At 44.8% G+C, this 24,158-nt stretch overlaps 2 protein-coding genes across 2 annotated transcripts; both read right to left on the reverse strand.

Annotated features, from left to right (window-relative positions):
* Positions 1 to 20,918: 20,918 nt before the first annotated feature.
* Positions 20,919 to 22,510, reverse strand: LOC310867234 (uncharacterized protein; the record flags this gene model as incomplete). Its single annotated transcript, XM_083777125.1, has 4 exons — positions 20,919 to 20,999; positions 21,688 to 21,754; positions 21,986 to 22,218; positions 22,340 to 22,510. 3 exons carry the CDS (start codon positions 22,508 to 22,510, stop codon positions 21,727 to 21,729), a joined length of 432 nt encoding a protein of 143 aa, XP_083633251.1. The 3' UTR covers positions 20,919 to 20,999; positions 21,688 to 21,726.
* Positions 22,511 to 22,512: 2 nt separating this feature from the next.
* LOC310866358 (fibronectin type III domain-containing protein 7-like) lies at positions 22,513 to 23,906 on the reverse strand (the record flags this gene model as incomplete). The annotated part of the gene is made up of 4 exons (XM_083775967.1): positions 23,844 to 23,906; positions 23,492 to 23,752; positions 22,783 to 23,043; positions 22,513 to 22,643 (listed from the first exon to the last, which is right to left on the reverse strand). The coding sequence occupies exons 2-4, from the start codon at positions 23,661 to 23,663 to the stop codon at positions 22,513 to 22,515; spliced, it is 564 nt and encodes a 187-aa protein (XP_083632093.1). The 5' UTR covers positions 23,664 to 23,752; positions 23,844 to 23,906.
* Between the last annotated feature and the right edge of the window lie 252 nt (positions 23,907 to 24,158).

Below are 24,158 nucleotides of genomic sequence, written 5' to 3' on the forward strand. Positions count from 1 at the left end.
TTGAAAAATAGCAGATCTACAAGCTCATAGGCACTCGGTGCTTGTAGATCTGCTATTTTTGGAGAAAAAATAAATCGAGAAAATGTGGTGCAAATATTTGAATATATATCCTTTCAGAGCGAATGTTTTTAACTCATATCTTTGCTTCTGGGGGGGGGGGGGGGGGGGGGGGGTTCAGATGTTCAGATGGGGGGTTGGTTGGTGGCCGACTACATAGCCTATAGATTTTAACTGAACATCTATAGCAATCATTACTATCATTGCAATGTAAAGCTTTACACTTTTTGGTTTACAATAAATACTTTTGTTTCGTCCAAAAATCCATCTTTTAAATCTGTGGTTCCCAAAGTGGGGTCCGGGGACCCCCAGGGGTCCTTGGGGGAGTTCCAGGGGGTCCCCAGCTAAATGATAGTTAGGAACCAAATGGAACCCTTATGGGTCTGTAACTCTGAGAGTGTAACACATGGAACTAAATGGTACTCTCTAATTGTGCAAAGCAACTCGACACATCATCAAATTTGTACACTCTCAGAGTTAAATTAACATTGATTTTACAATATAAATTGGGGGTCCCAGAGAGAGAAACCCCATTAAACGGGGGTCCGTAGACTAATGCATGTCAAACTGGGGGTCCTTGACATTAAACGGGTTGCGAATAAAATCTCTTATGGGGGTCCCTGGCATATCTTTTCAAATGGGGGTCCACGGGAAAGAATTGTGTCAATTTGAGGACATGAATAAGTTTGGGAACCACTGTTTTATACATATATTATGAAGTACAGATTGTGCTTAAAGCAGTGCCATTGTAGCGCTGAACTGTATACGGCAACATAGAAAGGTGAAATAGTTTGACTCAACACAGTGATTGGCATAATATGCATTATGTATATCATAATATATGGTATACATTATATAATTATAATATAATATGTGACCAGATTTGACTGAGAGCCTGCTGCCATCGCGCAAACTCCAGCTTTTCACCAATGGAGAAAAGCTTAAAAGAGTTAATAGCACAGGCAGACTCTTCACATACTAGAGTATGTCTGAAATAAGTGTCAGAGCTGAAATAGACATGTAAATATGAAAGGGCGCGCCTCCGCGTCTTGGCCGACGTCTCCACGTACTGGACGCCCCATTCGGCGGCTCGGCTCGTCACCTCGTCGGCCGACACCTGGCGCCGATCCTCCAGGTCCGACTTGTTCCCCACGAGCAGGAGAGGAATTCCCTCCTCCTCCCCCTTCACACGCAGGATCTGCTCCCTGAGACGCGCACGCACACACACACACACACACACACACACACACACACACACACACACACACACACACACACACACACACACACACACACACACACACACACACACACACACACACACACACACACACACACACATCTTTATTTGTATTCACATTTTACAAGAAACTTCTTGAACACAAACAGTAGTGGATGCGCAAACTTGAGAAAACTCTATAACAAGTGCTTCAGATACAGATCACGGGTACAGAAAGCATCGCCTTCTCCATATATGGCGACTGCCAAATATTGCAGACACTGAACAGAATTTTGCCGATGCCTTAGCTCTCGGCTTGGGCATGCCTGCAATCTGCAGGCCCCTCACGACTGATTTGTGGACATTACCGAGGCTTCCAAATATGAACACAAGTAGTTTACATCTGTAGCCAAGCTGCATAATAGCATCCTTAATACGCTGGTACTTAAGCACCTTGGTAAGGAATGCCTCTTCCATACTGTGGTCAAATGTACATGCCACTTCCAAAATGGTCACTTCTCTACTGTCCTCATCAACAACAACAATATCTGGTGTATTAGCTGTGACATCTGAAAAAGCATCATTTTCATTATTGTGCATGAACATGGCAGTTGAGACACGTGAGTGCTTATACATTTTGGCAGATGATGAAACATATGAACTTATGTCCTTAGCTAATAGGTCAACAATTCTGTCGTGCCGAGCAATGTACATCCCCTTATATACATAGCAGCCATTAAGAATATGTGACAGTGTTTCTGTAAGTGGAGTGTGGTCATGGTGCAGACAATGAGGAGGAAACGTGTTAGGGTACCACAGAGAGAGATGGAGTCTGGTTGGAAGGACCTGTAATCTGGCTTTGACTGTAAAGGTGACTATGTCCTCACCGACTGCATAATTCTTGAATATTGTATGAGATACGGTGTGGTCTGCATCGGGAAGGCAAGCTAGCTTCCCCTGTAGTTTTAAACCAGTCCAGTGTTGTTGTTGTTTTTGCTGTTGTAGCATTATAAGGTACCTCCGTGCATTGACTGGTGATACATGGTGTTCCGTATCAATTACAGTATACAGTACTCCTTACTGAGATCGAACAGCTGGTAATAATGTCCTCAGAAACTGCTACAGATTGAGAGTCAGGTCGAACCCAGCACAGAGATACTCCAGTTCTCACACAGAGGTCATTGAGGTCAGGCCAATCTGACGACACCCCAAACCCAGTAGCATGTGAGTCCATTTTAAGGTTGGGCCCCAGGAAACTTGGCTCGCCCTCTGCTGCCAGGACGGCACTTTACGCCGTTTCATATCTAGAAACAGAGAAGATCTAGAAAGTTCCCTGACAGTCGTGTCATCACTGTTTAGCATGTTTATCAAGTGAGCCAGCCTTGTGGCGTTATATATCCACTCCACGTTCGGCACGCCAAACCCAACGTCCTGTTTGGACTGGAAAATAATGTCTCTGGTGGTGTGGGTGTTGAGCCCGAACCACTTCCTCACAGAGTGAACTACACTGTCATTTAGATCACTAAGTGTTTTACATGCCAGATGAACGTTGGAGAAGAGGTGTTGTACTCTAGTCAGGGCAACCTGCCTGATAGCCTCCAACTTCATCAGCAGTGGTAGTGGTGAAGCGTCAATCAGGTTCAGCCTAGCTGTAAACTCAGATGTAATGTACTCAACCTGTTCTTTCCATTCCCCTGCAATATTAAATCTATGCCCTAGGTAGTTGTATGACTCATGTAGGTCATACACACGTATGGGCTGTGAGTTGATGGTGAACTCAGGGGTTTTGTCAGCCTTAGACTTATACCAGCGGTTGCCACCACTAGGCCTCTGGTAGAGAACAGCACACTTAGTGTGTTTTGCCTCTAGACCGGACCAGTCCAGAAATCTATCTGTTCTAGCGAGCATGTTTTTAATAACACTCTCTTCCCGAGAGGCTAACTGTACGTGGTCCTCATAACCCTAGACAGGGTTTGGGGACAGCACATTGGGTGGGGCACAGTCACACAACCACTTAATCCACCCATTGATGGCAAGAACAAAGTTAATGGCACTCCATGGGCAGCCTGTTGTAATGCCTACTTGGAGAGGTTTTGGTCTGTCAGCTGTTTCCCACAGATGACTTGTATGAATGATGTTTCATACACATCCCTAATAATGTCAATAAATACCCCAGGTAGATGTATTGATTCTAAGGCATTAATCATTACATTATGGGTCAGAGAACCAAAAGCATCACGGAAATCCAGGAATACAGAGTATAATTTACAGGATTCATGTTTAACCCATTCTGACCTGAGATCAGATTAAAAGAAATTCTATTACATCCTGACAGTTTAATTATTAACCCATTCTGACCTGAGATCAGATTAAAAAAATGTCAGTCGTTCTTCGATTTTTAAAAAATAGCAGACCTACAAGCTCGTATCGCGCCACTCGGTGGCGCGATATGAGCTTGTAGATCTGCTATTTTTCAATAGCTAAAGCATAACATGATGCCAACACAGAAAATGGGTGCCCGGTCAGAATGGGTTAAAATCATCGATCCCAGTTTTAAGACAGAAAACATGTTCATTCATCCCCTGTCTATTTATGTATGCTTTCTGCTTAGGTGACAAGATGCCATTGTCTGTCAGCCAGGGAAGCACACGAGACAGGATACATTTCATGAACACTTTATAGATGGTGGGGAGGAGGGAAATGTCTCTCCATGTAGATGGATCATCAGGTACATTGTCTTTTTCTGGGATACGGTGAATCATGGCTCCTTTCCAGGATTCGGGCACTCTCTTATTGTCCAGGCAGACATTAAAGATGGATGTTAATTTCTCACATGACTGTGCAGTCTTAAGACTTTCATAGGTTACCCCATCTATGCCACTAGCCCTGTCATTTGGTAGGCTGTGCAAAACAGACCCTACTTCATCAGGTGTAAAGTGGGAGGTGATGGGAAAGGCAGCGGGCCGTACTGGTTGTAGGCTATTTTCCCACGGTGGTAATGGGAGTGGATCACTGATCATTGTCTGGCTGCGACATTTATTTTCATAGTGGTTTTTAACCATCGTGGCGTCACTGGGGCAGGGAGGCGGGTCGGGGTACTCGCTGTCATTTAGAATGATCTGAATCGCTTTCGATCGTCTGTGCTGCCACAAGAAGGAAAGTTTGTTCCTACTCACACGTTTGTGGCGCACCCGGGTTGTACTGGAGCTGAGCTGGGGCTGAATTATGTCACGTACGTAACACAATTGCCCCTCGATCCATTCCGCAGCGGTAGATTGACTCAGAGCCTCGGGGAGGGGGCGGCTGAGAGGAAACCTTTTCAGGATCCGCATCACTCACACACACACACACACACACACACACACACACACACACACACACACACACACACACACACACACACACACACACACACACACACACAGTCAGTTTGTGGGAGGGGAGATAAAAACGGAATAGTAAAGGAGACGAGGCTGGCAGACATACAGCTTCATTCACTGTGGCTGGGCAGATACAATGTATCCACTCAAAGCACAGAAACATCAACGGACAGTGAAAAGGTTAATAATGTAGTAGTAGTAGGTGAGAACATTAGATTGGATGAGGCCAAACCAGCCTCAAATAGGAAGGTCACGCTAATGAGACTAGGTGGGTGGTGTGGGGCGGCGCTAGAACATGACACGGAACTAATATATTTTATGATGAATGACGGCACCGCTCACAGGGTCTGGTCACTAGATGTCCAAAGGGCGAAAGGAAAACTAGATGTCCAAAAGAGCTAATCAGATGACTGGAGGAGGGCGGTTGGTGGTGTCCTACCTGTGACGTTGATAGGGACAATGTCTGTGGGCACGTTCTTGGCCACCTGCCTCATCTTCTCCTCCGGGGTGGGCAGGGGGGGCGGGGCCTTTTTCCACGCCGCCTGTCCGTCAGGCACGTCCACGCCGTCCTCCTCCTCGTCGTCCCCGCGGGGGGTCTGGGGCCTCATGGAGAGCAGGGACGACGAAGCCGTGGACTGCATGGGGGGAGAGAGAGACAGAGAGAGGAGGTTAAAATGAGAGAGCCTGATTTAACCTTGTTGATCAACTGTCTTTGAGATTGGGCTTCAGGCTACACACCTGAGCCTCTGAGGAGAGGACAGGTTTGTGTGTGTGTGTGTGTGTGTGTGTGTGTGAGCGAGCGTTGCACATCTGTGGCTGCTCTCTGTTTACTACTAATCTTCTTCAGAGCAGTTGAGCGCACCCAGAGACACACACTCATGGGTTATTATGTATCCAAAGGCTGTGACCTTTAGAAGCCGGGGGTGCAGTAAACATGTTCATGGTCAATCACACCCGAATGGTTGCATGTGCGCACGACACACGCGCGCACACGCACACGAGCGCTCACACACACACACACACACACACACACACCCCCCCCCCATGCAGGCGAGGAGGGGATCTGAATAGATTGTTGCTACAACGTGAATCCTTTTGGATTTACACTTTAAATACAATGTCCCCAAAGGGAATGAACGAGGCCATTTTTTTAAATAATTTCTTTATCGTATGCTGTATATATTTGAATTGTTGCCTAAGTAATAATACCTGATTATGTGAATCACGGTCTTAGATTCTATAATAATCATGATGTCTGTCACATTTTACAATTTAGGCATTTAGCAGACTCTCTTAATCCGGAGTGACTTACATTAAGCAAGAACAAAAAAAGCATGGGAATACATCACATAAAAACATTTATCAAGAAACATGCGTAAGCTATGAAAGTAACGGTGGAATATCTATATAATGAAACATTACATATAAACTATACATATCAGGGCTCGAGATTAACGGCGTCCCGACGTCCCGGGGATGGTAAAATATCTATATAATGAAACTATACATATATACTACTATGCTATACATATGTACTATGCCGTGCTATGACTACATACAATGCAATTATAGTGCTGTCTACATAACATGCTATAAGTCTGTATTAAAGACTGGGAGTGATGCTGCAGTTCTGACTGCAATGGGAAGTGCATTCCACAGGGCAGCCCGTGCCCTATACACACACACACTGATTAAGGTAAGCTGTGTATGGTTAATTGCTTCTCTGTGGGTGGTAGGATCCTCCCCTATAAAGGGGAGACTGCAGGCAGAGCTAGTCAGTGATGCTCGGGCAGGCATCATGCTGACAGCCCAGTGAGAGAGCTGCTAGGGCCCAGTCCAGGGGCATAGCCTAGTGCAGTTTGGTTATTTTTCCATTGTCCTAAGTTTTGCATTAGGTATTCTTGAGTTCTTCATTTTGTACTTTTGGCCAGTATTGTTTTTGCAGTTTGATATTCTTTCATTGTGAATATCTGCACCGGAGCTAAAGTTGGGAGAAATAAAATCCACAAAAAGCATTGCTGACGTTTTTGGAGCCTTGGCCCTCGGGCAACTTCACAATGTCCTTTTGCTTATTCCACTGTTGTGGATTTGAGAAATGTGTATTTGTACTGTATTTAATGATATTTCATTAATTGATCTAATGACCATGTTGTGTTGGTTCCACCCACTGACTACTAACGTAAGTACAGCATCTTGCAATGGGTCTGGTCCACAAGATTCGATACACCACTAGGATACCCATGTACCTGTCTAAATACTTCCTTAATGTAAACGAAGTCCACGCCCACAACACCAGAGGGAGTGCAACAAACCATGTACAACCCAGATTCGGCACAAACAAGGGACTAAATTATTTTCGCTCCTATGCCACCAAAATGTGGAACGCCCTACCAACAGTCATTAAGACAAGTGAATCCCTTGACTCCTTCAAAACCGCTCTCAAAGGGCACCTACGGATGGCTGCAATTCTAAACTGGCCTCTGTAAAATCTGAATCCCCCTTCCCCCCCCCCCCCCCCCCTTTCCCCTCACTGTATATGTATCTTTTCCCTTTTGCTTCCTATATGATGAATTCCTGTTCTGTTCTTTAACTACATAGAAATGTCTATTTGTATGTCTCTTAATGTTTTGATGAATTGAACAATGTGGACCCTGTTGTAAACAAGTGTAATGCTTAATTGGGTCGTCCACTCACAGTTAACAGTCTTTGTATTGAGTTTGTACTTGAAATGTACTGTAATTCTACAAACTGTTAATAAATATTTCAATCAATCAATCAAACCCGTGGCCGTGGGTGTCTATTTAAGTGGGTGGATCACTGACATCTTGAGTTTGACCAGATGAAGAGCCTAACCCTCTAGGTGGCATTTTAGTCGACTAAATCAACCATAGATTTAGTCGACTGAAATCTTATGACATTTAGTCTACTAAAACTAGACTTAACACCAAGACATTCCGGGTCGACTAAAAACTAAACGAAAAGTATACATTCGAGAGACAAAAAACGTCTAAAACTAAAAATCATTTAACCCATTTTGGAGCGGGAACCCCTTTTGGCGTTAGCATTATGTTATGCTTTAGCTATTGAAAAATAGCAGATCTACAAGCTCTGCTTGTAGGTCTGCTATTTTTGAAAAAAATCGAAGAACGACTGACATAGAAACATAGCTTTTTCAGAAAACTGTCAGGATGTAGACGACGTTTTTAGAATCTGATCTCAGGTCAAAACGGGTTAACCCATTTTTTGACCCACTTTTGGTGTTAGCATCATGTCGTGCTTTAGCTATTGAAAAATAGCAGATCTACAAACTCATAGCGCGACACCGAGTGGCGCGCTACGAGCTTGTAGGTCTGCTATTTTTGAAAAATCAAAGACACTTTTAGAATCTGATCTCAGGTCAGAATGGGTTAATAATGAAACTGTCAGGATGTAGAAGACATATTTTAGAATCTGATCTCAGGTCAGAATGGGTTAATTTTCCTGCGACCAAAACCAACCGACGGCGTCTGTCTCCGTCTCTCTCACCTGCGTGAGCACGGCGAGCGGCGGTGGTGAGGTGAGCACCGCTCCGGTGGTGAGCTGACCACCGCTCCGGTGGTGAGCTGACCACCGCTCCGGTGGTGAGCTGACCACCGCTCCGGTGGTGAGCTGACCACCGCTCCGGTGGTGAGCTGACCACCGGAGCTGAAATAACGTTGAGCGGTGGTGAGTAAAAACAGAGAGAAGGGCAGGAGCGGTGGCGGTGGTTTGCTCTTCACCGCGGCTCAGTGACGTCATGTTGTAGTTCGGTGTTCACCCCACCCCCGTAAATCCAGACTATGTATGAGCCTTAACACTCACCCAGACAGCCCCCCCCCCCCCCCCCCCCCCCCCCACCATGGTGTAGAGTCTAACACTCACCCAGACAGGCCCCCCCCCCACCATGGCGTATAATCCGGGGGTGACGCAGTCGGCTCCCGGGCGGCACCAGTTCTTGAAGATGATCCAGTGGTGGTGGTGGAACGCCATCTGCTCCACGGCGATGCCCACCATGCGCCGCCATGCTGGGGATGAACAGGCCCGACGGGATCTGGGGATCTATTTATTAACAGTTTGTAGAATTACAGTACATTTCAAGCACAAACTCAATACAAAGACTGTTAACTGTGAGTGGACGACCCAATTAAGCATTACACTAATACAACAGGGTCCATGTTCAATTCATCAAAACATTTAGAGACGTACAAATAGACACTTCTATGTAGTTAAAGAACAGAACAGGAATTCATCATAAAGGAAGCAAAAAGGGAAAAGAAACAGAATATACAGTGAGGGGAAAAGGGGGGGGGGGGGGGGGGGGGGTGTGAAAATGTGTGAAATAATGTGTTCAAAAGTAGCCCAGACCAAGTAGTAACTGCATACATTAATATACTTTTCAGATGGTCGACATTTCTCGTTTAAAAAGATCATTTTTTTAGTGGTCTCGTAAAATATTCTAATTCATTGAGATGAATGATGATGATTTTATTTTCATGAGCTGTACTCTGTAGCTCATCAAGATTAAAACAAAAAAAATGTTTTAAATACTTCACTTTATGAGTTGAGAATAATGGAATGGAAGTTTCACTTTTTTAATTATATTACAGGTGAAAATGAACTTTTACAAAATATTCTAATTCATTGAGATGGAGCTGTAGAAACAGTTTAGAAGCCTTTTTTCTTTTTAAATGGGCTTAGTTATTTAACCCTAATTTAACCGCAGGAACCCCTTTTGGTGTTTTAAATATTATTATTGTAAATATGTTATTATTTAGCTATTGAAAAATAGCAGATCTACAAGCTCATAGCACGCCACCGAGTGGCGCGCTATGAACTTTCAAAAATAGTGAAGAGGATTTAGAATATTTGTTTTTAATTTTGAGGTCTAATTCTGAGGCCTAAATGGGGTTTAAGAGACGGTATACCTTCATGCCGAACGTGAATAATAATAATAATATAATAATATTTATTATTAATATACCTTCATGCCGAACGTGAATAATAATAATAATAATAATATAATAATAATAATATTATTAATATATCTTCATGCCGAACGTGAAGATGGTGATGACGATCTTGAAGACCAGCGCCAGCGCCAGCTGCCAGAGGGCGCTGTAGACCCCGGAGCCCGCGGGCCTGTCGGGGATGTCGTCCACGGGCCGCGACATGTTGGGGTTGTTGACGTAGTCGCACAGCTGCGAGGACTCCAGGGCGCCGCAGTCGTTGAACAGCTCCGAGATCAGCTCCGACGTGCTGCGCCGCGTGTACGGGTTAGGGAACGCCACCAGGGCCGTGATGCAAGTCACCGCCATCACCTCCAGAACCGGGTACCTGGGGGAGGGAGCAGGGTTTAGTGTCACCTCCAGAACCACCTCCAGAACCGGGTACCTGGGGGAGGGAACAGGGTTTAGTGTACCTCCAGAACCACCTCCAGAACCACCTCCAGAACCACCTCCAGAACCGGGTACCTGGTGGTTGCGGACCAAATACATATAACAAAGATTTGAGGCACAGTTTCACGACTTTTAAAAAATAGCTTGTAGATCTGCTATTTTTCAACAGTTAAAGTATAACATAATGCTTGGAACACCAAAAGGGGTTCCTGTTTTGAACAGGTTAACGGTGGTTACCTGCCCAGCTGGGTGGTCTTAGAGGTGGTCTTAGAGGTGGGTTTAGAGGTGGTCTTAGAGGTGGTCTTAGAGGCGGTCTTAGAGGTGGTCTTAGAGGTGGTCTTAGAGGTGGGTTTAGAGGTGGTCTTAGAGGCGGTCTTAGAGGTTCCTACCTGCCCAGCTGGGTGGTCTTAGAGGTGGTCTTAGAGGTGGTCTTAGAGGCGGTCTTAGAGGCGGTCTTAGAGGTGGTCTTAGAGGTGGTCTTAGAGGCGGTCTTAGAGGCGGTCTTAGAGGCGGTCTTAGAGGTGGGTTTAGAGGTTCCTACCTGCCCAGCTGGGTGGTCTTAGAGGTGGGTTTAGAGGTGGTCTTAGAGGTGGTCTTAGAGGTGGGTTTAGAGGTGGTCTTAGAGGTGGTCTTAGAGGTGGTCTTAGAGGTGGTCTTAGAGGTTCCTACCTTGATGGAGCGCAGGGTGAACGCCGCCACCAGGGCGGCGAAGAAGGACCGCCACAACGTCTTCAGAGGGAAGTAGTAGCTCACCTGAGGAGGAAAAGACAGGGTTTAATAATAATCTTTATTTAAGGATATTCATCTTCACAGTTTGACTCCATAAAACGCTTTACCCACATTTTAATCAAATATTCTACGCTGGCGAGATTGTTTTATTACCTTTGCAGCATACGCGGAAATAATTTGTGCTTTAGATCCGTGAAAATGTGGCCGTCAAACTGTTAAGAGGATGGACAACTACTAAGTAAGTAGTCCCACTGTTGATATGCTCTGTGTGGCCCTCAGGTTAATATCGGAGTTTAATTACTTCAGTCTAAATTAGTAGCTTAATGAATAGTATAAAATTGTTATTGACCTTTTTTATGTCCGATGTATGTATATTTAGTTCATAGAGTAACTATAATTGAAGGCATTTGAAATTAAATTAAAATGTAACTTTTCAGGATTCCAAAAATAGCTGATCTACAAGCTTGTAGATCTGCTATTTTTGCTATGAAAGTAATATGCAATGTGGCCCTCCGGAGTGAGTGTGGAACTATAGTGGCCCTCCGGAGTGAGTGTGGAACTATAGTGGCCCTTCGGAGTGAGTGTGGAACTATAGTGGCCCTCTGGAGTGAGTGTGGAACTATAGTGGCCCTCTGGAGTGAGCGTGGAACTATAGTGGCCCTCTGGAGTGAGCGTGGAACTATAGTGGCCGTGATGTGACATTTTTCACAATCCTTATTGCTCTCTTTTGTAATATGACCAATGTTTTAAGTTACTTTTATAGGTATTACCCCAGATCTCCACACAATAATTAAGATATGGTAAAACCTGGAATAATACGGAATGTACAGTGCCCCTTGATTTAGAATTAGTTTTGATTTCCCCAGTATAGAGACAATTCTTGCCATCTTAGCTCGTACATATGAAATATGGGGTTTCCAGCTGATTTTGTGGTCTAGTATCACTCCAAGAAATGTTATTTGATAAACTCATTCTATATTTACAGTGAGTGTGGAGTGAGTGTGGAACTATAGTGGCCCTCTGGAGTGAGTGTGGAACTATAGTGGCCCTCTGGAGTGAGTGTGGAACTATAGTGGCCCTCTGGAGTGAGCGTGGAACTATAGTGGCCCTCTGGAGTGAGTGTGGAACTATAGTGGCCCTCTGGAGTGAGTGTGGAACTATAGTGGCCCTCTGGAGTGAGTGTGGAACTATAGTGGCCCTCTGGAGTGAGTGTGGAACTATAGTGGCCCTCTGGAGTGAGCGTGGAACTATAGTGGCCCTCTGGAGTGAGTGTGGAACTATAGTGGCCCTCTGGAGTGAGTGTGGAACTATAGTGGCCCTCTGGAGTGAGTGTGGAACTATAGTGGCCCTCTGGAGTGAGTGTGGAACTATAGTGGCCCTCTGGAGTGAGCGTGGAACTATAGTGGCCCTCTGGAGTGAGTGTGGAACTATAGTGGCCCTCTGGAGTGAGTGTAGAACTATAGTGGCCCTCTGGAGTGCGTGTGGAATTTGTGATAATGGGTAGATCTCTCACCGTTTGGGGGTTAGCGGCCCCCAAACCAAAACTGCTCGAGCGAGGGAACCACGACGCAGTGGAACGAGGATCATCGTAAAGTCGTGTCGCTCGCCACCGCCACACAGAGAGAACGGGAGTGTGTGTGTGTGTGTGTGTGTGTGTGTGTGTGATAAAGCTAATCATTGAATGAGTATGTTTCTATACACGCATGTTGAACGATTATATGTCAATAAAGCTTATTTTGTGGTTGTGTGTGTGTGTGTGATTATACGTCAATAAATCATATTTTTGCATTTAGGACGACGCTGGTGCAGGTGTTGTGTCTGGAGGTAAGATTATTTATTTTACTTGTATTATTTACTTGTATTATTCTAAATACATTAGGCCTGTTGTAATTGGTGAGACTTGTTACATTCAAGTTGGCGTACTGTGTAAATGTATTTTTTTTGCACATCATATAAATAAATATATCTATTTATTTGATGTTTCTAGGTGCTGAGATCAGCCAGCCTCAACCCTCACCCCCCAGATCCAGTCCAGCAAGGCCTGGAAAAGCCAAAGGCAAAGGCAAGTGTAAGAGAAAATACATTTGTTTTGCTTTATTTCTAAAACTTTTACACATCACATGTGACTTCATTCATCAGAATTGCCAGCATAAGAGCATCATTGCCATCTAGTGGTTGTTCATGGGACTACATGTTCGTTATGTTTGCCTAAATGTTTTCTGTGTGGATACATCAGCACATTATTTATTTTACTTAATTATTTTAAATACATGTAGGCATGTGTAGACCGCTTATCTGTACTCGGGGGCAACAGCTCCACCAGATGTCACAACAGTATTGCATTTTATCTAAGTACATGTAGGCCTATTGTAAATGCATATATTGTATTTCTATTAAATAGAAATAGAAATTGTATGTCTGTTCCTGGTGAAAGTAGAGCGTTATATATATGGTATGTCTCTGTCACTATAATAGAGAATATGTTATGGGCATAATAGAAGTGTGCTGTGTACAAACAAATGAAGATAACTACCAAAGCATTTTCCTAGAGGCCTGTTTAGGGTGAAACCGAGCTGTATAAAACTGCCTGTATCTAAAGAATGCAACATGCTACAAACATAATTGTTTTTTCTGGGTAAAGAGGAAATGCTCCTCTTTCAATTGGTATATTCCGTGACATGTTCACATTATTACAAAAATATGCTATGGGTATATAAATGTGACTGGTCAAAACTTTGAGATGTTTTTCTAAAGTGTTGGACTCATTCAAAAGCCTATATTTTGAAAACTGAAAAGGATAGAAAATGTATCTCTTTTCCTGGTGAAAGTAGAGGATTCTAGCTTTCATTTGATGTCTGACATGGTATTGCATTATATAACACAGCATAATGATATGTGTCTTGTAATATGAATGATCAAAAACGAGATACTGAAAAGTGCTAGACTGAAAAGTGCTAGACTCATTCAAATGGCTACATTTTGAAAAGTAAACATGATATAAATTGTATGTCTGTTCCTGGTGAAAGTAGAGTGTTACAGCTTTCATTTGATATATGATATGTCTCTGTCACTATAATAGGGAATATGTTATGGGCATAATAGAAGTGTTCTGCAAACAAATGAAACGAAATACCAAAGCATTTCCCGAGAGGCCTGTTTAGGGTGAAACCGTGCTGTATAAAACTGCCTGTATCTAAAGAACGCAACATGCTACAAACATAACAAAAAAATCTGAGTAAAGAGGAAAGATTCCTCTTTCATTTGAGATGATATTGTCACATTATGAAATAATATGCAATGGGTCTTCAAAGTTCAATTTCCGGCAAATGAGAAGAATGACTGGGATAAATTAGGGCAGTCAAACTGTTAATTTGAACCCACCTCTTCCAGACTGAAGAGAACTCCTCCAATAGGAGCTCCGAACGCCACCGACACCCCAGCGGCCGCTGCTGCTGATAGGACCTGTTCAGAGACACATACAGCGGTTTAACGTTTTGGCTGCTTCTGATTGGACCTGGTCAGAGACACATACACCCTTAATGATTGGACCTGGTCAGAGAAACATGCACCCTTAATGATTGGACCTGGTCAGAGAAACATGCACCCTTAATGATTGGACCTGGTCAGAGACACATACACCCTTAATGATTGGACCTGGTCAGAGAAACATGCACCCTTAATGATTGGACCTGGTCAGAGACACATACACCCTTAATGATTGGACCTGGTCAGAGAAACATGCACCCTTAATGATTGGACCTGGTCAGAGAAACATACACCCTTAATGATTGGACCTGGTCAGAGACACATGCACCCTTAATGATTGGACCTGGTCAGAGAAACATGCACCCTTAATGATTGGACCTGGTCAGAGAAACATACACCCTTAATGTTTGGACCTGGTCAGAGAAACATACACCCTTAATGTTTGGACCTGGTCAGAGAAACATACACCCTTAATGTTTGGACCTGGTCAGAGAAACATGCACCCTTAATGATTGGACCTGGTCAGAGACACATACACCCTTAATGATTGGACCTGGTCAGAGACACATACACCCTTAATGATTGGACCTGGTCAGAGAAACATGCACCCTTAATGATTGGACCTGGTCAGAGAAACATGCACCCTTAATGATTGGACCTGGTCAGAGAAACATGCACCCTTAATGATTGGACCTGGTCAGAGAAACATACACCCTTAATGATTGGACCTGGTCAGAGACACATACACCCTTAATGATTGGACCTGGTCAGAGACACATACACCCTTAATGATTGGACCTGGTCAGAGAAACATGCACCCTTAATGATTGGACCTGGTCAGAGAAACATACACCCTTAATGATTGGACCTGGTCAGAGAAACATGCACCCTTAATGATTGGACCTGGTCAGAGACACATACACCCTTAATGATTGGACCTGGTCAGAGACACATACACCGTTCATGTTTGGTTACAAAACTCGCCCGTAGACTTTTATTAATAATGTGCATTCCTCCATCTTCCATCACACCTATTTTACACATTTGCATAAAACGCAGTCAACGTACGTTGACTGCTGTTCTTCACTGAGGAAAGCTGAATCAAAACTAAGCTTTTTTTTAAAGATTTGTTTACAAAAATGTTTAGATTTTCATTATCGTGAGAACGATGGCTTCCATTTTCGCATTGCAACTTTCCAGGACTAGAAGGCCTGCAGTTTTTATTAGCTTGTATTCCCCATCATTAATGTAAGTCGCTCTGGATTAAGAGTCTCTGCTAAATGCCTAAATTGTATGATGACTAAAACTGAGGCTAAATATATTGACAATTTTGTCAACAAATACAAACAAGGCTAACGCCAGGGCTCCACCAGGCGCGTTGCATTTCCGTTGCGTCCTGCTCGCGTCATGGTCTTGATCTGTGTGGCAGAACAGAGAAGAATAATACGTCTCGGTTAATGACAGTCAGGTTCAACTGGCTGACTGGCTGACTGACAGTGGGCAGTTCAGAAACCAGTCTGTGTCTCATAGGAGGGCTGTGGGCAGGTCAGAAACCAGTCTGTGTCTCATAGGAGGGCTGTGGGCAGGTCAGAAACCAGTGTGTGTCTCATAGGAGGGTTGTGGGCAGTTCAGAAACCAGTCTGTGTCTCATAGGAGGGCTGTGGGCAGGTCAGAAACCAGTGTGTGTCTCATAGGAGGGTTGTGGGCAGTTCAGAAACCAGTCTGTGTCTCATAGGAGGGCTGTGGGCGGTTCAGAAACCAGTCTGTGTCTCATAGGAGGGCTGTGGGCAGGTCAGAAACCAGTCTGTGTCTCATAGGAGGGCTGTGGGCAGGTCAGAAACCAGTCTGTGTCTCATAGGAGGGCTGTGGGCAGGTCAGAAACCAGTGTGTGTCTCATAGGAGGGTTGTGGGCAGTTCAGAAACCAGTCTGTGTCTCATAGGAGGGCTGTGGGCGGTTCAGAAACCAGTCTGTGTCTCATAGGAGGGCTGTGGGCAGGTCAGAAACCAGTCTGTGTCTCATAGGAGGGCTGTGGGCAGGTCAGAAACCAGTCTGTGTCTCATAGGAGGGCTGTGGGCAGGACAGAAACCAGTCTGTGTCTCATAGGAGGGCTGTGGGCAGGTCAGAAACCAGTCTGTGTCTCATAGGAGGGCTGTGGGCAGGTCAGAAACCAGTCTGTGTCTCATAGGAGGGCTGTGGGCAGGTCAGAAACCCAGTCCACCAGTGACCCGTCTGGACCTCTGCTCACCTCAGGGATCCCGGAGCCACAGGCGTACGGAGCGAACACTCTCACTAAGGACACGGCCAGGAAGGAGAACAGCAGAGCCCACAGGATGTACAGGAAGTAGTTGAGGAGGTACGACCCGGCTCCCTGGAGGAGGAAGATACAGAATACAGAATGATGTGGTTATGGTTATGACCCCCCATCTGAAAACATGTAGTTCCAGGGACACCCCCCCCCCCCCCCCACCCCCCACCAGAAGCAAAGATTTGAGTTAAAAACATTCGCCCTGAAAGAATATATATTCAAAGATTTGTTCCACGTTTCCAAGATTTAAAAAAAATAGCAGAACTACAAGCTTGTAGATCTGCTATTTTTTTCAATAGCTAAAGCATAACATAATGCTATAAACACCAAAAGGGGTTCCCGCCCCAAAATGGCTTAAACTCCCAAACATGTGGGTACAGAATGCTGCTGACTGTGTTGCTGCGAGCTGGGTTTTCTGCACTCAGCATTGCCGTTCTGAACGGGAGTGATCATTTAGTGGATTGTAGGTTTTGAACAAACCACCACTTAGTTACCACTTACGACCACGTTTATCCCGCCTGCCCCTCTGACTCCACTCCACTGTGGAGGTGGCTGGTAGCAGCCAGCTGAGTCATCGTGGTAGCCTGCCCTACATGTCACGCCAGACACACACACACACACACACACACACACTAAGGCTGTCCCCGAACATTCAGGGTTCGAATGTTCGCTCGTTAAGGTTGGCACTCGAATCTTAATTTATTTTCTTAATTTATTTGTGTGCTACTAGATTTTTCAACTTAGTCGCACACGTGCTACTTGGAAAAATGCTAAGCGCCAAGCCCTGGTCGTAATACCGGGCACCACAAAGGGTTAATCTGGCCTGTGAAGGAAGTCGGAAGAGGCCCGGATAAGTATGAAGAGTTATTTACAAATAGAGCCTAATGCCACAGCAGTGAGGGGAGCTGTCTGTGGTCCTGAAGTCATAAACTAGTCTCACAGTCTGCATAATCTAGTAGTCCCACAGCCATGGGGGATCTGTCTCTGGTGCTGAAAGTCATAAACTAGTCCCACAGCCATGGGGGAGCTGTCTCTGGTGCTGAAAGTCATAAACTAGTCCCACAGCCATGGGGGATCTGTCTCTGGTGCTGAAAGTCATAAACTAGTCCCACAGCCATGGGGGAGCTGTCTCTGGTGCTGAAAGTCATAAACTAGGCCTACAGCAGTAAACAGTCACTATTTGGGGAGGAACAATCACCAAAAATAACAAATTCTGACGCGTTGTGAGCTTGTAGATTTGCTATATTTGTTGAAGCGACTTGGTGTACTGTAGACTGAACAAGAACACGGCAAGTATAGTGCAAGTGACACTGATGCATTCCAAAGTACTATCAAAATATTCTGAGGCATACACACACACACACACACACACACACACACACACACACACACGTTCATGTTGTGTCTACAATAATTTGAAAGTCCTGCATGACGGCAGAAGAGACTAACACAGTGACACACACACACTATGCCCACTTCACTTCAATGCGCTTCTGAGAGTACACAGGTGAAACAAATTAATGAACGAGTGACAGCTAACGAACAAGCTACACTGCAGCCAGCAAGCTCACAGAGACATTGGTAAGCATTGGTAAGCACAATTACCATGTTTTTGGGGTTCATTTTGAAACCTGGTGCAGATCAGCTGTTTTCGGAGCACAAACAGCAGATCAGCCAGCAGCCACTTGACGCTCTGTGTGTGTGCGTGTGTGTGTGTGCGTGTGTGTGTGTGTGCGTGTACCTGGCCTGTCGGTCCATGCCTCTCCCTCCTCCTCTGTGAGGTTGCCCTGGGCCATCAGCTGTTCCCTGCTTGCAGCACATTACCCACGCTGCTCTGGTGTGCTGTCAGCTCCATCATGGGGGCCTGGGGGGAGGTTGAGAGTTAAGAGAGTAGGGATGGGCAGTGCTGCAAACTAAATAAAAAAAAATATCTCGAGTTCTAGATTCAGACAACTATGCCATCTCATTTCTACATTTGAGCAAGACTCGTTGTCCATGTTTAACCCATTCTGACCTGAGATCAGATTCATACGAGGTTTCCACTGGACACACACTGGTCTGATTAAACCCATTCTGACCTGAGATCAGATTAAAAAAATGTCAGTCGTTCTTTGATTTTTCAAAAATAGCAGACCTACAAGCTCGTATCGCGCCACTCGGTGGCGCGATATGAGCTTGTAGATCTGCTATTTTTCAATAGATAAAGCATAACATGATGCTAACACCAAAATGGGTGGCCGGTCAGAATGGGTTAAGTCAAGCACTTGTCTGTGTGCGTGCAAAATACCATCACTGTGTTGCATTGGGGAGGGGGGATAAATCATGTAACCTGTCAGGATGAATGACTTTTATAAATATGCATTCCGAAAGCGTTTTAGCTCAAGTCGCAAAAGAGAAAGTCATTGTTTGCCTGGTACCCAAACTAGTGAAAACAGCAGATCTACAAGCTCACAAAATGTCACTTTTTGCACTTTTTAGTCACCTGAAATGTTTGTGTGTCGAGTCGACTAAATGTCATGAGATTATTAGTCTGTTAGTTGATTTGGTTGAATAAAATGTACCACCACCAGATGGCTCCACTCAGGAGCCGACGCCATCTTAAAGAAAAAAAGTATACTCTTTAGACAGCTGTGAAGTGAGTGTGTGATGACTCATAGTCATCCACCATTAGTCCAGGCAATCATCTGTCAATGTAAACATTACTTTTCCACTTGCGAGGTCAGATTCAAGTTGTATTAACACTTACAGCGCTAGAGTTCTTATTTTGAAAAGCCACATTTCCAGTCTATCGGAAGTAGTATTATCCAAGCAAGCTGAACGGAGCCTGGGGAGGCCTTGTTTGCCATAAACCTAAAACGTTGATGTACTCCAAGTGCTGTGGGCTTGGAACAACTTTTTTTTAACCTTCATCCAACAATCATTGAAAGGAGCCACCCAGCTTGCTCCTTGAACTAAATCTCAATCCATGGTATTCTGAAAACGACACAGATTTCATCATCTTTTCCATTTATCTGATAGAAACGTTGAATTTAATTAAACTCTTAAACAGAGGAGAGAAATGTAAATAGATCTTCCGTTTGCCACGAGTCAAATGGACCTTTGTTTTTCAAGGGCTGAAAAGGCTCTGTGCAAGGAGCTTAGGGAAAAGGTCATCAATTCCTGGAAGGCTGGCACACACACCAAATATCCCATCAATATTTAGGTTTGAGGGGCGCTAGCCCCTTCTATGTCCAGCTTTGAGGGTTTGTGAAAACACACACATTGTTTTGCTACTGTTTCCTATGACTATTTTTTAGTGTTTAGCCTGTGTGTGTAACCCTAACCCCTGTGCACTCAACAAAAACCTTGATGACAAAACTGAGGACGCAAATTGTGATTGGTCAGAATGAGATGATGTATGATGACGTATGATAAGAGCGCCCCTCACTTCACACGGGTGTGATTTAAAAACCCTAAATAACCCTAACCCAAAATAATACTCTTCCCTCTTAAACGCCAGCAGCCCAATATCGCTGGTGGAGAAAGCGTCGCATCGCGATGCATTGTGAACTTGTAGATCGGCTATTTGCAAATGGCCAAAATGTGTATAGTGCTGAAGTGGTAAAGGTATGTTTTGCAATAATAATCAAAATCTACAAAGTAAATGTGTGCGTGCGTGCGTGCTGAATCCAGCATATGTTAATAACATATAAATTAGATTACAGCATCTGTTGACTGAATGAAATGAGACAGAAGATGAAACAAACAGGCCAGAGATGTGATCAGTGCACTCACGTTGTTTTGATGCAGGACTTGAAGTACTTTGTTGATCAGAGCGTGAACTCTGGTGGAGCCGCGCTCTTTGGTCTGTGGAGAAAGGGAAAGGACAATTTTAGCTTTTGCATTTTGGAAGGAAATTACTTGTATGCAGAAGGATAGCAGCAAATGGCGGTAAAACCATTTAGGACTGAGACCAGATTTTACAAAATGCTTTCTAAATCATGAGTTTTCTGAGAAACCTATGTTTCGATTTAGTGGCCGCCGAAAATATGTTATTCCAAGGACCTCCAGAAGCAAAGATTTAAGTTAAAAGCGTTCGGTGTCAAAGAAAATATATATTCAATGATTTGCACACATTTTCATGATTTTTTTAAGCCAAAATGAGTTAATAGCACAGGGAGACTCTTCACATTCTAGAGCATGTCTGAATATAAAAGTAATGTCAGAGCTGAAATCGAAATGTATTATGAAATAATACACGCACGCACGCACACGCGCACACACACACACACACACACACACACACACACGCACACACACACACACACACACACACACTCTCTCTTACCAGGGTGCTGCCTGTTAGTCCCTCCAGCTTGCGTCCGTCCCTCAGGTCAGAAAACATGTCGCTGATTGATGTCTTCCCCGTCTTATTGGGGGAAAAACAAACAAAACAACATAAGAAGATTAATTCAATATAAGACAGAGATGGACTAATAGAGACTAATGTATATATATATACTAAGATGACTAATAGAGAGATAAGATAAGACAGAGATGGACTAATAGAGATAAGATAAGACAGAGATGGACTAATAGAGATAACTGGCATTTTTTTAAATCAGCATCGGCTCACGTCTGCATTCAAAAGGCAATATGAAATATTATGTAGAAGCATTTATTTGTAACCATAAAAAGGTTGTTGACTTAATTGGCCTGCCTATACATACTTAAACAATTAGATCACAACACATACGTAGTCACTACCAAGTGAAGATGTATTGTGTTGTGTGCTTTCGTTTATGCATTGATAAAGATTAAAATCAACTGACACGCAGTGAATGTTCAGAGTAACAAATGCGTCGTTGACATCTGTTTTCTCAAAGAATATAAAATAAAAGCAGTTTATATCATATTACAGACCTGCTGTTCAGTGCCATGCCATGTTTGACAGAGACAGTGCAAAACTGAAAGAAATGATCCTGTCCAACTAGTGTCTGCGGGTCTCCTATTCTACAGAGATGATCTCCAGACCCCCCCTAACACGTTAAAGTATTGAAGTAGGTTCCTGGGTTCAGGTCAGTGATGATGAAGCTCTTTCCTTCCACAGTCAGTACCTGAGATTTACAGGTGATGTCCATGGCCAACGTCAACAGTCATTTCTCAAGTGACATCTCCTTCATCCTTGAGTGTAAAGGAAAAAGCAACACGTAAGTTTTGCTATTTGCTATCTATGATTTTGTTTAAATTATATGTTGTGAAGCAGCTGATCTCCTCTGTCTGCTCAGGGACTAATTCAGACCTGGTACTCTAGATGGCAAACCAGAAAACTAGCAATTGTCCGGGCCCCCATGCAGGACTAGAGGGCCAGTGCTATGAAGCATTCTTAACATCAATGTGCACTGAAGCGCGTACCTGATGTGACACGTGTTTCTCCACTCTCCCCTCCTTCGTTGCTGGCTGTGACGACCAGGTGACTGGACGTTGACTACGGAGCAGGACAGGCTGCCTGTGCTGCACACCTGGGACTTTGGCGAGACGCTGTCGTCATACACTGTGTACGTGACGGCATGTACGGAAGCATTCCATGAGACTGTGGCCGAGGAGAAGACACCGCTGTACGTCACTCCTGTTGGGAGGACAAGGAGCTGTGGAGGTGGAGGGGAGGGTTTATCGTTAGTATTGATTGTGATAAGAACTGCCCGAACGGCACAATCACATACATGCACCAACGTGACTTTTGAACAATATGTATCAGTCTCAGTGTACCTGTATTTCCACTGCGAGCCACTGATTGGCCACTGCTTCCACCACAGTTCCTGCTTTCCACACTGGCGACGTAAGATGAACCACAGGGCAGGGGCATCTCGTAGGCAGTCGAGTTTGTCCAAGAGAGAGGTCGAACAAGGTCTGGTTGTCCCCGAGGAGACTACCCGTCATGGTCAGCATGTACTGGACATGTGAACAGGGGACCTGTGTCCAGCTGAAACGCAACACCTGGCGTGTTGTGTTGTGCTGCGTGTTGTGTGTTGCGGCAACAGCCGAACCTGCACGTTGTCTGGAGCACAGGGAGCTAAAAGGAGAGAGTTGGACTGGTCATTAATACATCAACTGTCATTGTGGTGCGACGTGAATACAGAAACTATCGTATAGAATAGGTTTTACATAATCGCAAAACATCCGTTTCTTGTAACAACTGTGAGATTTCTTACCAGCTCCAATGCGTACTGTGTCACTGACAGAACTGTTGCATGTCCCATCTGAGGCCAGTACAGTGACGTTGTACTGGACTCCACACCGAAGGCCCTCTATGGTGCAGTTTGTGTCCAAGCTGTCACAGCACAGCCTGGCGCCACTGTCGTCCTGGGCGCAGCCGAAGTATTCCACTGCACCACTGGCGGGAGTCCAGGACAGCAGTGCCGACTGGTTGGCACAGTTGTACTCAACTGAGAGGTCGACTGGTCGGCATGGGGCTTAAGGGGTTGGGGGATTCAGAGTTTTGAAGATGCTTTTCTGAGTGAAGCACTTAAATGGGCATTCTACATTATAAAGCTAACGGTACGTTCTAACAGCAGGTGACACAGCCCCAAGTGGGCGGTGGAACGTCATTCGAAAACATGAAAATAATGTTTCTTTGTTTACCCTCCATGAATGGTGATACGGAACTCCCTCTAGGAGATTTGTATCACCCTGAGTCGCCGCTGTTCGCCCGCTGTTAAAACGTAGGTTGAGGATAGTAAAGAAAGCATTGTATTGGTGCTTGTATGTGTACATGTTTTTCATTTTTGTGACCAACTTAAATTTTTATGTTTTAAAGAAACCCCTCAACAGACCCCGGGGTTCGCACAGACATTACAGGGGAAAAGAATACGTGTACATGTGTTTCTGTGTCTCTGAGCTGCGTTTTTAAACATGCGTTACCTGTTTGCAACTGGATGGTGGCGCTGGGACGACTGTCACACAGGCTGTTGGCGGCGGTGACAGAGAACGTATAGAGGACGCCACAGGCAAGGTCATCCACCATACACGTGGTGCTGGTGGAAGCAGTGCAGTTTGTCGCGTGGCCTCCACCCACCGCCGTCACCGTGTACATCTCTGCCCCTAACGTTGCGTTCCACGATATGGTTGCTTCATTGGACAGACAGTCCAAGGAGCCGTTGATGCCTTGGGGTTCGCATGGAGCTGGAGAATACACATGAGAGGGAATTTGGTTGGTCGGATGATCGAGGGTTTAAGAAATGCAAGTTGTTGTTGTTGGCCACCCATACAGTACCTGATGAGATGTTGACTGGTGGACTGAGCTGGCTGTCACAGTATGCTTTGTGAGCCCTGACTTGAACAGAGAAGGTAATTCCGCAGGGCAGACCCTTGACGGAACACGTATTGTCGGAAGACGTGCACGGGAGAACTGTTCCGTCACCACCAGTGACGAAAGCTGTGTAGTTGAGGGCATCGGTGCTGGGATTCCAGGAGATGGCCGCGGTGTTAGAGGAACAGTTGACCCTGGCGCTTATATTCTGGGGCGGGCAAGGGACTGGGGAAAATGATGGATTGTTTTAATTAGATGAATAATCTACAGGTGGCAGCA

Source organism: Protomyctophum parallelum (genome assembly GCF_964188405.1).
Source record: "Protomyctophum parallelum genome assembly, chromosome: 11".
Taxonomy (NCBI): domain Eukaryota; kingdom Metazoa; phylum Chordata; class Actinopteri; order Myctophiformes; family Myctophidae; genus Protomyctophum; species Protomyctophum parallelum.